This window comes from Hyperolius riggenbachi, chromosome 6, assembly GCF_040937935.1.
Source record: "Hyperolius riggenbachi isolate aHypRig1 chromosome 6, aHypRig1.pri, whole genome shotgun sequence".
NCBI lineage: Eukaryota > Metazoa > Chordata > Amphibia > Anura > Hyperoliidae > Hyperolius > Hyperolius riggenbachi.
The window spans coordinates 239,903,285-239,923,557 of NC_090651.1; the positions used below are offsets into that span (position 1 = coordinate 239,903,285).

The window sequence follows — 20,273 nt, forward strand, 5'->3', positions numbered from 1 at the left end:
CTGTCCAACTGGAAAAAACTGATTGACACCTTACCCCTGTATAAGCTTACATACCAATCAAGAAACCAATACCAAAAATTTGATAAAATATGGGATAGATGGGTAAAAGCCATAAGTACTATCATACCTAATCTTGATATTACTGCCTCGGTACAGGACCTTGTGCAAGTGTGACCCCTCTCATAATCATAATTATAGATGCCAAAACTGTATCAAACACTGCTCGTTGATATGTATACCCTTGATCTTCGTACAACTTATGTACCTCATTCCTACCAATTTGTATGATGTATATATACAAATGTATTTTGTCTCTGAGTTACGTCATAACAATACTAGATGTCATAATCAAGCTGACTTGTTGAGCTATTTTTATTTTTTGTTTTTTGTTGAAAACTCAATAAAAACTCTCTTTAAAAAAAAAAAAAAAAAAAATTAGGAGGACCCTGCCCTTGCGAGCGAGCTGTTACCGTCGCAGTAGGGACAGTAAAGCATACAGTCAATGAAAAGTCTAGTTTCCTGTATCTGGTAACGTGTGCATTTAGAGCAGGGCGTCACCATAATGCTATAAGTTACAGTGCAACGCTAACCTCGCACTGTGAATGTCGCATACACTTTTTTAATTGCATTGTGGTAAGCTGCCTGCAGCGTCCTACTGAGAACCTGGGCTGTGGAGTCGAAATAAAAATCATCGGACTCCTCAGACTCTGACTCCTTAGTCTAATTTTTACAAAGGCTATGGATTTGGTTCAAAAATCATCCGACTCCAACTTCTCAGTTTACTTCTGACTTCAAGTATCCAAAATTGCTCCAACTCCTGCTGTGAAGCCCTTTTTTTTGTCGGATACACTCCTTCCCTGTATATTGTTGAGGATTTTTTGTTTGGCCTTCCTCTATTTTGGTAACATCCAGATGCAAATTTTGTGCCCTAAAGCGGACCTGAATCCAGAACTTCCTCTCTGCTCTAAAATACACACAACATGCTAACTAACCTTGTTAAAGAAAAATATTACTTTGTTACAGCTGATACAAATCTAGCAATAAATCTGCAATGTCTACTTCCTGCTTTCAATGGAAGCAGACATATTGTTAATATCCTGTGTTTACCAATTAGCTGCTCTGCTGTGGCAGTTATCTGACATCAAATTACAATTTGTGATTAAACGCCGATGAGGGGGAGTAAGAGAGGCTTAACTCTTAATGCATACAGTACCATAGATGGGATGAAATCTGCACACTCCAAAGCTTGGAAAGTCCAAAAGGTATTTTTTTATTTGGGAATCGCATGCTGTATCTGTGATTCCCAAATAAATTACCTTATGCACTTTCCAAGCTTTGGAGTGTGCGGATTTCATCCCACCTATGGTACAGCTCATGCTCTCTGGCTTTCAGCACCTCCGTCTGTTTGAAGAGGTGGAGCTGTGTTTTCTCATTATATTTCTTATTGCATACATGGTGCATTTGTTTTCCTTTTGTCCTGTGCAAGAGTTTAGGTACACTTCAACACGCTGTGCCCATTTTCAGTAGATGCTGCGCTCTGGTGTCTGCTGGCCAATGCCCATAGGCTAAAGTGTCATGTCTGTGGCCAGCTGTAACTCACAACTTGTGATGAGATTTACTACTTTACAAAATTTCGTTGTTTTGAAACTTAGTAAAATGTAATATTTAAAGGCATACTATCCCAATTATTTACCCCACATAAATGCCTTTGTTCACATGAGATCAGTTGTTCTTTGCATAGCCTTTTTCCAATGAGACTCCTTGTTTTATGCATCACATAGCAATGCTGTTGCTGCTGAATCATTTTTTCATAAACTTGTGATAATTGCATGTGTAGTGGCAAAAGTACTTGAAACTGGGTGTCTTATGCTTATTTACATCATATGGTGTTCAGGTCTGCCTGAAGTGTGCACAGATAAAACCAGGGCTGTCAAGTCGGTCCAAAAATCGTACAACTCCACGACTTCTCAGTTTATGAAACCTCCGACTCCAGGTACCTAAATTTGCTCACTCCACAGCCCTGGGTAAAACCTGGTTTTCTACTTTAATCAGGCCAAGACTTTTAGGTGTGCACATTTTGTACCACATGAATTTCCACTCCAACCTGGACTGAAGGCAAACTCAATCATGTAGTAAACTTTAGACAGCATCAGAAATAAAGGGTACTGTATGATCTGACATGATAGAAACATGGGTACATAGTGTACCAGTAGTACTGAGAAATGTAATTGTTCTGTAAAGCAAGCGGCGAGGGACTCATGGGGGTTCTAGGGGCTGGAAGAAGCCCAAGGTAAGTTAATCTGATTTTATTCGACTCGTGTATCCTTCAAGGCTGTTTTCCAGATGCAACTTCCCATCAGATTGACTGGTTGAATCTATAATTTCTGACATGTCCAGTCTGCTCCTGATCAATAACTGGATTGATTTTGTGCAGTAACGATATGAAAATCTATTCCTGTTATATGGAAAATGGCTAATTTAAAAAAAGTAGTGATTATGTAGTGGATGCAGGGCTGTGGAGTCGGAGCAATTTTTGGGTACCTGGAGTTGGAGTCAGAAAACTCCCAATAAATTTTAAATTGTAGTTTTAAAAAAAAATTGTACAGTAATGGCAGTATTTAGTTCACAAAAATGAAATAAATTAATAAAAATTGTGTAGCTGCAATAAAGCAGTCACCATATTGTTAAAATAAGATGTACGTATCTGATTTTGACTGTATATGTGTGTACACAGTAATCTTTTTAATACAACACCTCTGAGGAGCCTGATGTGTAGTTGTCACTAATAGAGATTTGCATTGATGGCCGTTCAGATTTTCTATGCAAATTTGTGTGTTCTCCTTTGCTCATCAATTAATTTTATCAATCTTATGTTACATTTTGGGTTGGTGACTTCAAATTAAGTTACAGAGTAGTACTATACAGTACTCTACATACCGGGTTTCCCCGACAATAAGCTCTAGTGGCAGTTACTGTGCGGAGGAGGAAGGTGCCAGCAAGCGGGGATAGTGGTGCAGTGCCGATCGGTCCTGTCATCCTAGCACACGGCAAAGTTATCAACTGTGTGCATAGATAAAGGGACAGGTGCCTGATCAGTACAGTAGAATACCTTTGGGTCCAGCAGAGGAAGAGGAGGCACAGTGGGGAAGGCAGGAGGAAACACAGCACAGTAATAGGACACCCCCTGAAAATAAGCCCTAGCACAAATTTTGGAACAAAATTAATGATGGTCTTCTTTTCGGGGGAAAACATGCACTCCCTGCAGAGCTGTTGAGAATCCACTGAAAAAAAGTTAAACACCTCTGCCTTCAAGGTGTACATTGCCTGTAAACCTGGTTCAGATCATGCATGAAAAATGTGTAACAGAGGAAGAATTCCCTCATTCTCCTGCAGAGTAGCTGCACATTACCCTTACATGTACCCACAGTTAAAGGACAACTGTAGTGAGTATATGGAGTCTGCAATATTTATTTACTTTTGAGAAGTACCAGCTACCTGGCTATCTTTCTGATCCTCTGACTTTTACTTTTAGCCATAGATCCTGGCCAAGCATGCAGCAGATTAGGGGTTTCTGACATTTTTTGTCAGATCTGACAAAATTAGCTGCATGCTTTGTTTCTGGTGTGATAGACTGCAGCTAAATAGACTAGCAGGGCTGCCAGGCAACTGGTATTAATAAAATTAAAATACTGCGCCACAGTTCAAATACACCTAATTGCACCAATATATGGGATCGCTGCAGAAAGTCCAGTTCAGGAAAATTTACATGTATAATCACTGCTGCGCTCCGCAGATATGTGCCTTCAAACCTGCAATGAAAACTTCACATAGGGTGATACCGTTCTATACCATTAAACAAGTCTCTAAATTTGCATGCAAGCTCCACCAGGGTGAAACTTCACATCCGTGTATAGTGCTCTCATTCAGTGCTCATTCCGTGAAAATCCCCAACTGGTATATGCCAAAACGCTCACCAGATGCAGCCCACCTCAGATTGCAGGTGGAAGTTTCACTTTTGGCCCACTGCCAGTCAATAACATCACCTCAATTCGTCATAAATCTTCATTTAATTCCATAAAATCAGCTCCATAAAAAACATAAAACATAACATAGCGTAATCCTGTCACATAAACGTTCCGGGCGCATCTACAATTGCACTTACGCGTCCCGGTGTTTAAAATCGCATATCACAGTTTCCTTAGCCAATGCCCATTCGCCTGTAGTGTGTAGAGGATGTCCGCGTTGATGCCGCTCCTGATCCTCCCTCTCGCCGCAGGGTGTATGCCACTAAGCGTACTGCTCACTCCCGACCGGCCGGTCAGCTAACTTCCGCGTGTACGCCTTGACGCTCTTGCTCTGCTCCGCCCTACGCACGTTTCGTCCTCACGTCCGGACTCATCAGGGGCTCCCTGATGAGTCCGGACGTGAGGACGAAACGTGCGTAGGGCGGAGCAGAGCAAGAGCGTCAAGGCGTACACGCGGAAGTTAGCTGACCGGCCGGTCGGGAGTGAGCAGTACGCTTAGTGGCATACACCCTGCGGCGAGAGGGAGGATCAGGAGCGGCATCAACGCGGACATCCTCTACACACTACAGGCGAATGGGCATTGGCTAAGGAAACTGTGATATGCGATTTTAAACACCGGGACGCGTAAGTGCAATTGTAGATGCGCCCGGAACGTTTATGTGACAGGATTACGCTATGTTATGTTTTATGTTTTTTATGGAGCTGATTTTATGGAATTGAAGATTTATGACGAATTGAGGTGATGTTATTGACTGGCAGTGGGCCAAAAGTGAAACTTCCACCTGCAATCTGAGGTGGGCTGCATCTGGTGAGCGTTTTGGCATATACCAGTTGGGGATTTTCACGGAATGAGCACTGAATGAGAGCACTATACACGGATGTGAAGTGTCACCCTGGTGGAGCTTGCATGCAAATTTAGAGACTTGTTTAATGGTATAGAACGGTATCACCCTATGTGAAGGCAACTGGTATTGCTGTAAAGGAAATAAATATGGCAACTTTCATATACCTTTCACTACAGTTGTCGTTAAAGATTGCCTAGAGCCCAATTTATCTCTGTTCCTATCTGTACCCTCTACAAGTACTCCTTACCAAGGTCTAGTTTTGCTTTCTATTTAACAGCTACTCTACAACTATATCCTAAGTTTAGTTAAAAAGCATCTCTGTTATACATAAAGTACGCTAATGCCTAAAGGTCTAAACACATTGCCTGTTTAATAATATACTCTGGAACCCCATATCTGCTGAACCCAGTGCATAGATCTGTCCCCTTGCAGAACATGACCCTGGCCTGTTCTATATTAAAAACAGAAAAGGTAGAGGCCTTTTTCTGCAAGGTAGCTGGGCTACACGCTGAAACCCAGCTGTCATGGGGCTCCAGTGAATCTTATACAGATGACATGTTGGGGCTTTCACCTTTACTCTGCCTACTATCCCAGTCTGTCATTGCAGAGTGCCAGTTGCCTGGCCAGGAGCTTTTTGTTCCCAAAAGCAGATGCCATTTTAAATCTAGCTTTTAAATTCCTAAGCTTTGGCAGTGATGAAATGCCTTTTGTTACTTTCAATCAACAAGATTGTTGTATGCAAATTTGGGGTCTGAGGAATTTTAAGGTGGCCATACACTGATAATTAGCAGCAGATTCGACCATCAGATTTCTTTCAGATGCCTGTCAGGTCGAATCTGACAGGAATCCATCTGATGTGTGCCACATACTAGGAACAAATTTTCAATAATTTCAGAATGAAATCGATCTAAAGGCATTACTGCACCATTAGATCCAATGCAACTCTGGGCCATCAATCTGCTGCCAGCAGCAGATCGACCTAGATCTTCCATCCTGTCAGATCAAATCGATCAAAATTGGCTGCAAATCGATTGAATGGGTAATTTGATAGAATCTATTTCTGATCGATTCTATAGAATCGATCGATGACTACCAGTGTATGGGCCCCTTATGGGAGATAACTGAAGAGGGAAACCTCAGGATCCTATTGAGACTTACCTCAGTATTCTGATGTCTCTAGTTACTGTGTGGCTCTCCTCCAGATTGGGGCCGTGCTCTTTCTCTGTTACCAGCATGATGCATGTGCACTGGGTAGATAAACCACCATGCTTTAAAGGAGAACTGCAGTGAGGGGTAGATGGCGGCTGTCATATTGATTTCCTTTTAAGCAATACCAGTTACCTGGCAGCCCTGCTGAGCTATCTGCCTGCAGAATCGCACCAGAAACAAGCATGCAGCTAATCTTGTCAGATCTGACAAAAATGTCAAGCACCTGATCTGCTGCATGCTTGTTCAGGGTCTAGGGCAAAAAGTATTAGGGCTCGTTCCCACTGTTGCGACGCGATTTCGGCCGCATTCCGACGCTTGTAAAAACGCATGCGGATGCGTTTCCACATGCGTTTTTACCCGCGATTTCGCATGCGATTTCGCATGGCAGGGTGCCATGCGAAATTAACCATGACACTGCCAGGGCTAAATAAAATTGAAAAAGGTGCGAAATCGCGGGTAAAAACGCATGTAACAAACGCATCCGTTTTTACTATTAAATACATTAGCGGCGATTCGCACGGATTCCCGACGCAGGCGAAATCGTTGGCTCTTTTGTGCGTTTTTTTCACGCTGAAAAAAACGCACCTCAACAACGCTACAGTGGAAACAGGCCCATCCACTTGTATTACATGTGCGGATCTGCATGCGTTGGACGCATGCAGATTCGCGATAGTGGAAACGAGCCCTTAGAGGCAGGGGATCAGCAGGATAGCCAGGCAACTGGTATTGCTTAAAGAGACTCCGTAACAAAAATTGCATCCTGTTTTTTATTATCCTACAAGTTCAAAAAGCTATTCTAATGTGTTCTGGCTTACTGCAGCACTTTATACTATCACTGTCTCTGTAATAAATCAATGTATCTTTCCCTTGTCAGACTTGTCAGCCTGTGTCTGGAAGGCTGCCAAGTTCTTCAGTGTTGTGGTTCTGTAAGGAACTCCCCCTTCCAGGCCCCTCCATGCACACTGCCTGTGTGTTATTTAGGATTAGAGCAGCTTCTCTCTTCTCTCATCTTTTACAAGCTAGATAAATCGTCCTCTGAGCTGGCTGGGCTTTCACATACTGAAAAATTACAGTCAAAGGCTAAGCTGTTTGCAGGTAGAAACATGCAGCCTGAAACTTCAGTGCATGAGAACAGGGGGAAAGAAACACACAAATGATCTCTTGAGATTCAAAAGGAAGGCTGTATACAGCCTGCTTGTGTATGGATGTATTTTCTATGTGTGGACATACTGTACATCAACCTACTTCCTGTTTTGGTGGCCATTTTGTTTGTTTATAAACTTTTTAAAACTGTTTTTAACCACTTTTAATGCGGCGAGGAGCGGCGAAATTGTGTCAGAGGGTAATAGATGTCCCCTAACGCACTGGTATGTTTACTTTTGTGCGATTTTAACAATACAGATTCTCTTTAAAAGGAAATCAATATGGCAGCCTCCATCTACCTCTCACTACAGTTCTCCTTTAAAGACTTTAGAGAAGTCACAGATGCTATCTTCTCACCTTCACCTGGATAAATAATGGGCAGCACAAGGGGGGGGGGGGGGGGGGGGACTTGTCAGCTCATATAGCTATTAGAAACTGCAGGGATTGGCATTTGCCCTTTAAACATCTACTGGTGCTCGTCTCCTATCACAAGCAGACCTGCACATTCCAGCCTAAGTTCCTGAGCCGACAGAGGAAAGATTAGATTATATAACAAAGATAATACAACCACTGTGCAACTAGGAAAAGCTGCAGTAAGCCCAGAGCACATTAGAACAGGTATAGGAACTTATAGGATAGAAAAAATAAGGCTGAAAATTGTCAGTCTCTAATGTTTGCAACTCTAGTGCTTTTCTGCAATGCTCTAAGCAGTACACTGAAAAATGCTGCCGTTTTGCTGAAGCCATTGTGAACATGGAAAGGTTACCTGAGTGTGCAGAGGACGTTTGGGAAATCATGGCACTGGTTGAATCCGCTATTGGAATATCTGCAATACTGCCTATATTATACTATTGCTTTACCCAACCGACCTCTCCCACTAACCCTACCTACGCCTAACCCTTCACACCTGTGCATTACCTTTCATCAGCTGTATGTCCTGCACCAAAATCTGGGGCTGTGAAGTTGGTAAAAAAAAAATCACCAACTTCTCAGTTTATGAAACTACTGACTCCAACTCTGGCTCCAGGTACCCAAAATTGCTCCAACTCCTCGACTCCGACTCCACAGCCCTGCCAAAATTGTACACTGGGTGCTGCTGTAGCCATAATTAACATTGCATTCTATGGTGGTGCCCAAAATAACTGCCTTGAGTCTGGTTGTGTCCTGAAAACAAAATGTTGCTCCTCCTATTCTCACGATGACACGCCTCCCAACCCATCTACCTTTGATGGAGACTGGGAAGGTGGGTCACGAGCTGCCTCATTAGGGTTTTGGAGGACCAACCCTTGACATTCAAAGAACAGCCAAACTTCATTCAGTGGAGTTGGATGTGTTTTAATAGCTTACCCGATCCTGGCAAAATAGTGTGCGGTTCCTGAAAGTAAGGTGATTTAGTAGGACTTTATATAAGATTCTATGACCTATTCTAGTTAAAAATTCAAAGTACCCCTGAATGGAGGGGCAAGAAACCATGCCCATGGATAGGGGTAAGGATTTACTTTGGCTGAAAAGCCTGGTGCTGCTTGTGTTTAGGGTCCCTCTTGTTTCTGGTCCTTCTATCATCCAGAGTTGTTTGTCGCCAGTGGTAGGCTAGAGAAAAAAGGAGCAACGGTGTACAGAAGGGACCCCTAAAGACTATTTGGGCTTAAGTCTTTCTCTTGATTCAGGGTGCTTTCATTTTTTCTTCTACATTAAGCTGTGCAAGGCTGTAGTGCCTTGTCGCCTTCACAGTGCATAGTGCAAATTGTTAGCGTTTCAATAGATATGTGAATTAGTAGTAGTACTGCTGACTGCTTCTGTACCTCCCCTTGTAAGTACTAAGGTCTTCCTCCACCAGCCCGTTCCAGTGCTGTGTCCTCTGGAAAACCATTGACCAACCTTTGTCACAGTGCAAAAGCACTGACAGAATCGGGCTCTACTTTTTCTGCAGTGTGATGCTCATGCTTTGGGAGGACAGTCCTGTAACAGAACGGTGGAGAAAGTAAGTGGAAGCCTCTGGGGGAAAGGGGGGTGGAGTAAAACGGCTGTGACATCACGCGGCGGCTGGGTGAGTGGAGATGACAATGCTGTAAAATAAAGCCCTAATTTTTACTCTGTACTTACGGTTTTCTTTTCTTCTTTTCTATTTCAGCAAACGGTCCTTCAATGTCCGATCCTTTGGAACAGGAACACACGTCAAACTTCCCGGACCAGCACCGGACAAGCCTAATGTTTACGATTTCAAAACCACATATGAACAGATGTACAATGACCTCCTTAAGAAAGACAAGGAACTGTATCCCGGGGATTGCATTGTGTTGAAACCAAATGGGTTTCAATGCAAAAAGGTGTAAAAAGGTGTAAATCATAATTTTGCATTTGCAGCGTCTCCATGTGGGATTGTAGGCAGGTCTAACACCTCAGTGTTATGGTATGGTTCAGGGTACAGGTAATTGTAAGTACTGCATGTGTAAGCTGATCTTTCTCTTTTTTTCCCACATCAGAACAGTGACCTTGACTACCTCTTCCACTTACAGAGAAATATGCCTATCTTTGGCAGGCTTTAACCTAGAAGTGTTTGTGCACTTGTGTATGTAAACTTTAGTTTTCCTGTCCCTCAGGATTTAGTCACGAGGAGAATGGTAAAAGTGAGGAATATGGAAATATTGGAAAGGGTAAGTATTCCCATCAAGAAGGAAAAAAAACCCTAAAAATTAAAGTCTTAATGTTTGTTAATAGTGATTGCCACAATTAACTGGGGTTCATTTAAGGTATTGTAACCAAATACATTCTCCCCAGTGATCTTTATGGGATTTTGAGTCCTAATCCAGTGACTGAGTTTTTATTCCAAGGGGGGCTCCATTGTCAAGTCTCCAGTGGACAATATGCACTTGCAGCAGCCACCTCCAAACATAGGAATGGCGTCCACAGGCATCCGTGTGATCTGGTGGTGGGTGACTCACCACAGGAAGTCCCGTACTAAGAAAAAATACCTATTTCTAGCCTAAAATAGTATGTTTTGATTCTGTAACTTCATTGATTTTATTATTTTTGTGGATAATCTAGAAACATCCTGTAAATCTGTCACTTATGCTGCGTGGCCATGACTAAAGCAGTAAATTTAGCTGCTGCCATAGACCACAATTTTAATAGCTGCTATAGCAACACCCTGTAGACCATTTAGGCATCTAATATAGCCAACTGCAAGCACAATAACTGCACATAAAGAGGATAGATAATGGACAAGGTACAGATGTTGGCAGGCATGTGACCAGGCACATAGGGTTCAGCTGTTTAGCTAAGCCTCTCAATGGTGCTGAAGTGTAAGCTCTGTGTGAGTGGTGTAGAAGTTTCTGCTAGGTTTAAATGGTTAGTTTTAGGAGTAGGTAGAGGGGAGGGTTTGTATGAGTGGACATTCTGATAAAGCAATAGTAGAATATGGGTAAAATTACTGATATTCTACTATTGGCATTATCCAGGGTGCAATATCAGAATATCCCTAATATTGCCGCTCTTCTACAAGCTGATTCACCTGGCGCAAGGTGGGATTGAAGTTCCATTACCTCAGAGGAGGCTGTCAATGAGGATGGTGGCTGGATCGCACAGACCATTTAAGTCCCAGTGCCTTCTATTTCCAGGCCACTTATATGCCCTCTATGGTCTATTATCACCTCTCCTTGACTGCCCCCACCACCACTCTCTTTAAGCCTGAATAATGAGGGTATAGTGACTGAGAACAGAACACCTACACACAGGTGTAAAACTCCAGGCCTGGAGAGCCAGATATATGCCAGTGTTTAGGATGGACTGAGAAAGCAAGGAATGTTATACCTGATGGACCACACCTTTCCTGATTCCAGCCCATCAATTAATCTAAGCTGTATCTAAAATGCCAGGACCTTGGCCCTCGAAGGATCAGTTTGACATCCCCTAGTTTATGGAAACTTCAGTTTCCAAAGAACCTATTGAAAATTTGGTGCGGATAGTCAAATAATTTGAACCGTCAGATTTTTATGCTGGTCTACAAGCTAGTAACATAATGTAAGTATATTTGATGGTATTAGGCTTTCAGGAGAGTAAGACTAGGGATTCACTACGAGTGCTTTGTAGGAAATTGCAATCCCCACAATTTCCTGAATTGCAGGTGCTGCAATTCCCCACACAATCGTGATTTTGGCTCTGCAGCCACTGATGCAATAGGTTACAAATGTATGCATGCGGTTGCAATGCTGCAAGTTGAACCCCCACTATAGGGTTCTGTCAATTGCCAGCAATCAAAGTGCTGCCAGTGGGTCCCAGACAATGACTAAACATGTATATTGAGCCTTTATCCTGGCAGAATTGAAGCCCCAGAGCTGCAACCACTAGGATGCACTCAGTAGGCTTAGCAGTGTTAAGGAGTCTTTCCTATGGTGTATTTTCTGAATGGGTCACCTGTGTCAAAGGCACAGCCCTTACCCAGTACACTATCCAGCCACTGCTACAAAAGCCACCTTATCCTTTTTATTCTGCTTAGTCTTTAGAAGCTGTACCCAATTTCTACTGCAATCTGGCTACCTGCGTGAATTAACATTTGAGGCGCCGCACACAAGTTCTGTATAAAATAGCTGCATTGCCACGAACAAGTAGTTGGGATTCGGTGCGGTCATGTGATCGTGCAATCATGTCATTTTGGGCTATGGGGGAGTTGATAGAAGTCCTGCTTTCCCACACTGCCCTCTAGTAGTAAAAACATAGCTTTTTTTGTTTTGTTTTTGTTTTTTTGTGCGCAATGCGATCGTGGTTTTGTTCATGTTTAGAGGGCACAATTAGTCATTTTTGTTTTTTTTGTAATTTACACAGAGGAAACGCAAACAAATGGACAAGAAATCCCCAAACCTGAGCGGTTGAGCTGGGGTGGACATTTCACACAGTGGGCAAAACGCATGGAGCTCCTAACCTAAATGTAAAATATCTCAAATATCAAAATAACATTTTCTAAGATAAATTGGCCTGGGGCAAGCCACTAATTACCTTATATTAGTGATTAAAAGGTTATTGAATGAGTGACTTCCAAATTAGTATTTACCTCATTCAGAACAGACAGACTCTGGTCCCTTAAAGTGTACATGAGATTAATAAAACAAAAAAATCCTACATACTTGGGGCCTCCTCCAGCTCCCTTCAGCCTGATCACTCCCCTACGGTCTCCTTCCACCTCCTGGATCCTCTTTTATAGGTCCCGGCAACTTCGGCCAGATGGCGCAACTTCGGCCATGCATGTGCAGTAGGCCACTGACTCCCGCAGTTGCCTGGCCAGATTGCATAGGCTGTAGGCAGCAAGGGACTCGTCAGTGTGAAGGGGATTGGAGAAAGCCCCAGGTATATGTAAAAAATGTTTGTTTAGGGTTTTTTTTGTTGTTGTTTTTAATTCTTTTGTTCACTTTAAGGAACAGAACCTTTTTTTTTTTTTTTTTTTTTCATATTGCACTTGCTGATCACTGTCTGGTAGGTATGGAGTCTCAGTTGACTTTAGACAGCAGACCTTTGTGATGGTTGGGATGCACGATTGCGTCCTGTACATGGGAATCTGTCATTAAAACTATGCTGCATCAGGCTTAGGCATTTACACTGCAAAACGCCATTCTGATTTGCAATTTTTTTTTATTTTTTTTACTGGAAGCTAGGAACACAAGCAGAAAATTGCTGCATACAAGACTTCAATTGTGTCAGAATTTGGAATTGCATGTAGAGTAAAATAGCCCTTAAGCAGCCTTAAAGTATGGCATAGTTTTAACTACTGTATTTTTCGCCGTATAAGACTCATTTTCTCCCCAAAAAATGGGGAGAAAAAGTCCCTGCGTCTTATACGGCAAAGGCAAGGAATCCCCGACTTCCATACGTCCGCCGATACGAACCGCCGATGTGTCATTAGAAGCCGGCACTAGAGGAAGTCGCACTGGGAAGCCGGATGTCTTCAAACGCCGCGGGCCAGATGGAGGAGGTAAGCTGCTGCTGACTGCACGGGGACCTGGAGACATAAGTGAGGGGGGGGGGGGGACGACATCCGGCTTCAGTGTGCGGCTTCCTCTAGTGCCGGCTTCTAATGACTCATTATTAGAAGCCGGCACTATAGGAAGCTGCACACTGAAGCCGGATGTCTTCAATCGCTGTGGGCCAGATGGAGGAAGTAAGCTGCTGCTGCTGACTGCACGGGGACCCGGGGACATAAGGGGGGGGGGCAGGCCAGCGGGGACACATGAGGACGCTGGGGGGGGGGGGAGACAAGGACACAGGAGGGTGACCGGGGGGGGGGGACAGAGGACACGGGGGACCACAGGGTACAGGAGGGAAAAGACACGGTGACCACAGGGCACGGGGGCAACCACAGGGTACAGGGGGGGGGGGACAAGAGGACATGGGGGGGGGGGGACCAGAGGGCACAGGGAGGAGACCAGAGGACACTTAGGGTAGACAGGGCGAGATAAGGACACATGAGATACACAGGAGGGACACCATTTGAGGGAGGGCGTGTACAAAACACTCCTGAAATATGGACGTACCAGGTTTATTTATTTATTTTTTTTCCCCTGTTTTTTGTCCTCTAAACCTGGGTGCGTCTATATTCCGGAGCGTTTTATACGGCGCGAAATACGGTACTTGGGGTCCTGAATGAATTAATGCTAAATGGGGAAAGGCTTGTTTCAGTCTTATAAAACCTAGCCTTCCTATTGGCCTCTGTTCACACTCAAAAACTTAGTGCAAATTGTGAATTTGCAAAAAACACGATTATTAAGCATACAATGGAAAAAAAATTTGCAATTTCACCTTTGTGAAAAATGTACATATTGCAACTTTCTCATTGACTTATAACTACTGAGGAAATGATGTAGACACGCATACAGTGTCCAAAAAAGTTGCATGCACAATCTTTACGGATTCCGCATAACGCAAACCCTGCCTTAAGGAGGAATTACACCGTCCAAAGCCGCTAAGAGTCAGTGGACAGACAGTGCAGATGTTATCAACCAAATGTTCAATTTACAAAGTGCAGAACCTTTATCTTCCCTTGGTCAGTGTTTATATCCCAACATCCACCAGTCACTGAGGCTGATTTTATCTAGACAAAAGTGGAACGAACTGCTCCAATCAGAATCCTTGTTTTAACTGAATTCTAATTTATTAGCATTGACCTACTGCCAGTGAAAGATTCACTGAAAGGATGTCTTCTCTACAGAGAAACCCTTTTCCGGTACTCTACCATTGAATGCTGGTGGATCGGATTCCTTACCTTTTTTTATTTTTTTCATTTGGACCACTCAAAATAACCCTGTTCAGTATGAACTGATCATAGGATGAATATTTTTAATCAGCAGTTAAAATTGCCATGCATCTAAAGAGTTGATGGCTGATCGACTATCCGATTAGATCATTATAGATCTTGATGAATATCCGTGCTGTGAAAAGCATGCCTGATCGACAATGTGACCAATTTCTGAACGAAATTGGTTCCATGTATTGACTGGACATGCTGGAAAATCTCAGACTGACATGCTGGATCGGGAGTGTGGCTTTAACGGCATGCAATAATCATGAAGACTCCAAACCTAGTGTACCTGTGCCCCCCTGGTGCCCTGTGCAGATATACTTTACTTGTCCGGCGCTGAGTCCTCGCTCCTCTTCTCGATTCAACCCCACATGGGTGCCGACGCATTGCGTTACAACGTGGGTTGCATGTGTGATGTAACCCGCCCCACATGTTGTAATGCAGTGCGCTGGCAAGCACATGGGCCACGAGTCTGAAAGTGGAGTGAGGACACTGCGGTGGACAGGCAAAGTATAACTGACAATAGACGTCTGTAGAAGTGGTCCAGCCAGAATCTGCAAACCAAAAGTGTGGCTGGGAAATGGCCTCTTCAAGCAAATAGATCAATGGCTGCTGAACACAGCATACAACTACACACATACCCGCACCTGCATTGAAGTAGGTGAATGTCTTGCTCTGTCCAAATCTTCCGGCCCCAATTTCTTAGAACACCTGACTGTTTTGACTGCTGACTTTCGCTGAAGGTAACTCATGATCTGTTTCACACTTTCCCATTTTATTTTATTTTTATTTTAACTACTTTACCCCCAGCTGTACGGATATCTCTGTCCCTTTTTCCATCCTTTCACCCCCAGGGATGGAGATATCCGTACTTCCCGCTCGCTCGTGCGCGCGCCCCTGCGCTCGTGCACACCGCCGCCCGCTCGCCCGGAGATCAATGAACGGGAAAATCCATTCCCGTTGGTTGATCTAAGCCCCGCAATGATCTGCTGCTTCTACGTGAAGCAGCGTGATCATTGTGAAGAAAGAAAAAGGTTCCCAGCATCATAGCACTTCCTGCAAGCGTCCTTTCGGACGCTTGCAGGTCGCATAAACAAAAAGTTACTGTGGCCAAATAGTAAAACTACACCCTAAAGCATTTTTCATATTCAAATACATTAGTTTTACACAAAACATTTACTCATTACCTCCCACACTCCCCAATTATTTCTTTGTAATTAAAAAAAAAAAATACATAAGTTACCTTAGGGACTGAACTTTTAAAATATTTGTCAAGACTGTGTAACACTGTTTATAAACTATGGGCTTGTAATTAGGGATGGACGCAAAACTGAAAAAAAATGCACCTTTATTTCCAAATAAAATATTGGCGCCAAACATTGTGATAGGGACATAATTTAAACGGTTTTATAACCGGGACAAATGGGCAAATTTCATGGGTTTTAATTACAGTAGCATGCATTATTTAAAAACTATAATGGCCGAAAACTGAAAAATAATGAATTTTTTCCTGTTTTTCCATTAAAACATTTAGAATAAAATAATTCTTGGCATAATGTCCCACCTAAAGAAAGCCTTATTGGTGGCGAAAAAAACAAGATCTAGTTCATTTCATTGTGATAAGTAAGGATAAAGTTATAGATGAATAAATGGAAGGAGCGCTGTAAGGTGAAAATTGCTCTGGTGCTCAAGGGGTAAAACCCCTCAGTGGTGAAGTGGTTAAGGATGCATTTTAACTACTATGGAATCTGCAGAATTTCCCAGTATTCTGTTTTAGTGGGGAAACGCTGCCTATTCAGGTCAATAGACTTGCCATCCGAATTGCTTGCAGATGTTTCGTAGGCCCAGTGCACACTGGGCGGATCCGCCGGCTGCATCCGCTTGAAAATCCGCGTGGCTAATGTATCTCTATGGGCTGGTACACACCGGCGGTTTGAGGTTTTTAGCAAGCCGCAAACGTGCCTCTTGCTGCACGTTTGCGGTTTGCTTAAAACCTTAAACCGCCGGTGTGCACCAGCCCATAGAGATACATTAGCCACGCGGATGCGGCCGGCGGATCACATACAAAATCCGCTCGGTGTGCACCTGGCAAATATCGGCTCTGCTCCCAAAACCACTAGCGTTTTGACGATCTGCTAGCGGTTTTGGTGTGCACTGGGCCTAACAGTTGGCTGCAGCACACATCTGAATCCCTATAGCTGTGCATGGAATGGTTATAGCGATTTAGCTGCTGCTTTACAACCACGTGCGCTGCGACTTGATTTGGAAACCGATGCGGCACCCCAGTGATAATAGGACCTTATATCTATCATTGTTTTAACCACTTAATGCTTAGGTCCATGTAGGTACATATATGTATAGCTTTAGCTCTGGGTCTACCACCATTGTTTTCATCTACTTATCCATAGTTCCCCAACCCTGTCCTCCAGGCCCACCAACAGTGTGTGTTTTGCAGGAAACCACAAACCTTCACAGGTGAGGTAATTAGTGTCTCAGCAGTAGGGTTGCCACGGTATACCACTATGGCAGTATACCATGGTTTGATTGTTCATGGTAATCATACCATGAACAATCTCGTTAGACCAGTTTGCGGGGGGGGGGGGGGGGGCAGGCAGGCAAAGCAGTGGTGGGTATGCAACGCAATAGCGGGCACATGAAGAGCTGCGGGTTGAAACAGATGCTTGCTGGGGATCCTGTGCGTCTTTCACTTCTTCTTTCCTGTTCTTGCATTCCAGCTCCCTGTAACAGTGCTTGCTCTCAAAAAGGAGAAAAAATAGTTGGGCAGTTCAACCAATTGTACCAGACACCCCCTATACTTGCTTCCAATTGAGCTGCTAATGCATGCATTGTTATCTCTCCTTTTTTTTTCAGGGGCATAGAAATGATTTACATAATCAGTAATGATGCATCATAACTCACAAATGAAGTAAGAGAGGTATATGGAGGCTGCTATATTTCCTATTAGGCTGCTTTCACAGTGAGACGTTACAGGCGCACGTTAGTGCAGCCTGTAATGCAGCCCACCGCACAGTAATGAAAAATCAATGGGCTGTTCAGTGCCCACGTTGCGTTACATTGTAACGCAGGACGTCAGTTGAATGTGCTGCATGCTACGGCGTTATGCGCGGCTAAGCCGTGTTAGACTGCGCACATGCTCAGTAGTGTTGGAGGAGGTCTTCCCTCCACCTCGGCCAGCCACATGGCTAATTAATATTCACTGCATGGTGTGACGTGCAGTGTTTACTTCCTGGAGCGCCGCTTTGTGCGGCGATTGGCTGGCGGGACCACGTGATGCCGCATGCGTCCAAGAGTACGCATCACGGACGCCAGAGAGCTGCACAACGCAGCTCACTCTGACGTCCACATCTAATGCTAGGTACACACCATACAATTTTCTCTTAGATTTACCTGCCAGATAGCTTTTTTCCATGTTGTAGGTAAATCTAACAGAAGAATCTAACAGAAAATTGTATGGTGTGTACCTAGCATTAGAGCACCAGGCGTTGCGCCCTTCCAGCGCTTTCTGGCCTCCTTCCCTCCCTCTCCCCCTGTGAGCGGCGCAGGACAGAATCCGTCCTGCGCCACCTCAGATAGGCTTCAGCCTATCAGAAGCCGGCGATCACCGGCCAATCAGAGGCCGGGGACCGCCGATCTCCTCTACGGTGCTGATGTGCAGCAGCGCCGTATGTATGTAAACAGCGGGGAAGATCTTCCCCACGTGTTTACATTTACCCTGCGAGCCGCGATCAGAGGCTCGCAGGGTGTTCACGGAGACTCCCTCCGTGAACTGACATGGCATGGAAACCACTTCAGGATTCAGGGGCGTACTTATGCGTACGCAGAATCCTGAAGTGGTTAAACAATATCCGTTACCTGGTAGCCCTACAGATCTATTTATCTGCAGTAGGGTCTGACGAGATTAGCTACATGCTTTTTTTTGCTTTTTTTTTTTTTTTTTCCCTGGCGTTATTCAGATACCCCTGATCTGCATATGCTTCTTCAGGGTCTTTGGCTAAAAGTCTTTGAGGCAGCATTTTGGACAAATAGTCTGCATACAAATAGCATACTGCAATGGTACAAGATGAAGCTGGCACACCATCAATTTTTTCCGGGTGCTTGGTAAAGTGGCATAGGCAGTGCCACCAGTTAGATACAGTTCGCAGATATTACCAGCACACCAAGGATTATGAAACGCACTTTATTGTGCCAGTTTCCACAAGAATCCAACAATTGTTTCGGGGCCACGCAGGGTCCCCCTTTATTTCTTGTGGAAACTGGCACAATAAAGTGCGTTTCATAATCCTTGGTGTGCTGGTAATATCTGCGAACAGCTGAATTTGTGGTTGTAGCCAATTTTTATTATGGCTCGCAGTTTCATCACAGAGGAAGGATGCATGCATGCTAAGCATTGTTCACAATAGAGACCATTATTTCTAATGCATAAAAATCAATTGAAATGTAATTAAAGCAAACCCAATATTAGAGGAACCAGGGTTGGGTTTGTTTTTTTTTAACTTGGGGCTTCTTCCAGCCAACTGTAGTCTGCTCTCTTTTGGTGTTCTGGTCCAATCGATAAACTTTTGCAGCCAAATCCCAGAGGCTACTGCACATGCCTAGTTCTGACTGTACCTCCTCATTTACCCTCCCATAGCAGTGAGCATTCTGCTCCTGCACAGTTAGTGAAGGACTTTACCAGGGCTGACAGCGCTAGTATGGAGGGGACTGGATGGATACCTAGGGAGCTGACTGACTACATGGGGCTCAAAGAGGCCCCAGGTAAGTAAAAATTATCTTGTTGCCCTTCGTGACAGGTATACTTTAAAGTGCACCTGTAGGGACTTGAATGCTTTCTAAACAAAACTATGAAACGGGTCCGCAAAGATGTGCTGACTCTCCATTTGGCAGTTTCTGCCCCTGGTACTTGTCTGAACTGGAAAGCAGCCTCTCAGAAGCTGAGGGCCATCTCCTTCAGCACATGCTCTGTAAACCATGTACACTGCTTGGATTCTGTCTACAGTGTCAGATCTAATAAAATGCCAAATAAAAAAGTGCTCTTTATATTCATAACGAGCTCTGGTTCAGGGAAGTGTTTTTTTTTTTTTTTTCCTTCTTCCCAGGAACTCTTCTACACCACAAGGGAATATATAAAGATCCTACATATGTTCTTTTTAGCACAAAGCGTACTTTTAGGCTTTGTTCACGTCTTAAACCAAAATCGCTGACGCCAGCGGGTTTTTTTTTTGGTGCAATTTTTGTTGCGCCTCCTGGTGCTTACCTGCGTGCTTCAATTCTGTATAAAGCGCTTTTGCAGAGCGATTGTTTTTAGTCAGGAAGGTGTACTTTTTCACCCGGAAATGAATAAATATAATGTATTTATTCATGAAAGTGCTGGGCAAATCGCTATACAAAGTGCTTTTTCAAGCGCTTTGCGATTTCCCTTTACTTGCCATTGAGGCAAATCTCCCCAAAAATGAAACTGGCAGCGCTTCGGTGAGCAGAATCATTGCACAAGCGCTTTTAGGGCAATTTTGAAAATTGCCCGCGCTTTAAAAAAACAAAACAAAAAAGCCGTAGGTGTGAACAAGTCCTTAGAACTTAATTTATTTCTTTACAGATTAATCTGACCCTATATGTTCATTTCAAAATAAAAAATAGTAAAAACAGTATACTGCCTCTTCCAGGCAGACTTCACGCTAACTGGTCTTTTCAATGCTCTCTCACAACCTCTGTATTCTGTTGTATACAGATAGTGGCGGCACTTGCCAT

The 20,273-nt window shown here is 43.7% G+C and overlaps 1 protein-coding gene across 1 annotated transcript in view; it reads left to right on the forward strand.

Annotated features, from left to right (window-relative positions):
• The window catches only part of SSU72 (SSU72 homolog, RNA polymerase II CTD phosphatase), a 115,229-nt gene that overhangs the window by 33,432 nt on the left and 61,524 nt on the right, over positions 1-20,273 (forward strand). Inside the window, exon 2 of the mRNA XM_068240581.1 lies at positions 9,354-9,497. Coding sequence (XP_068096682.1) covers positions 9,354-9,497 — 144 coding nt within the window. The remainder of the gene's footprint in view (positions 1-9,353; positions 9,498-20,273) is intronic.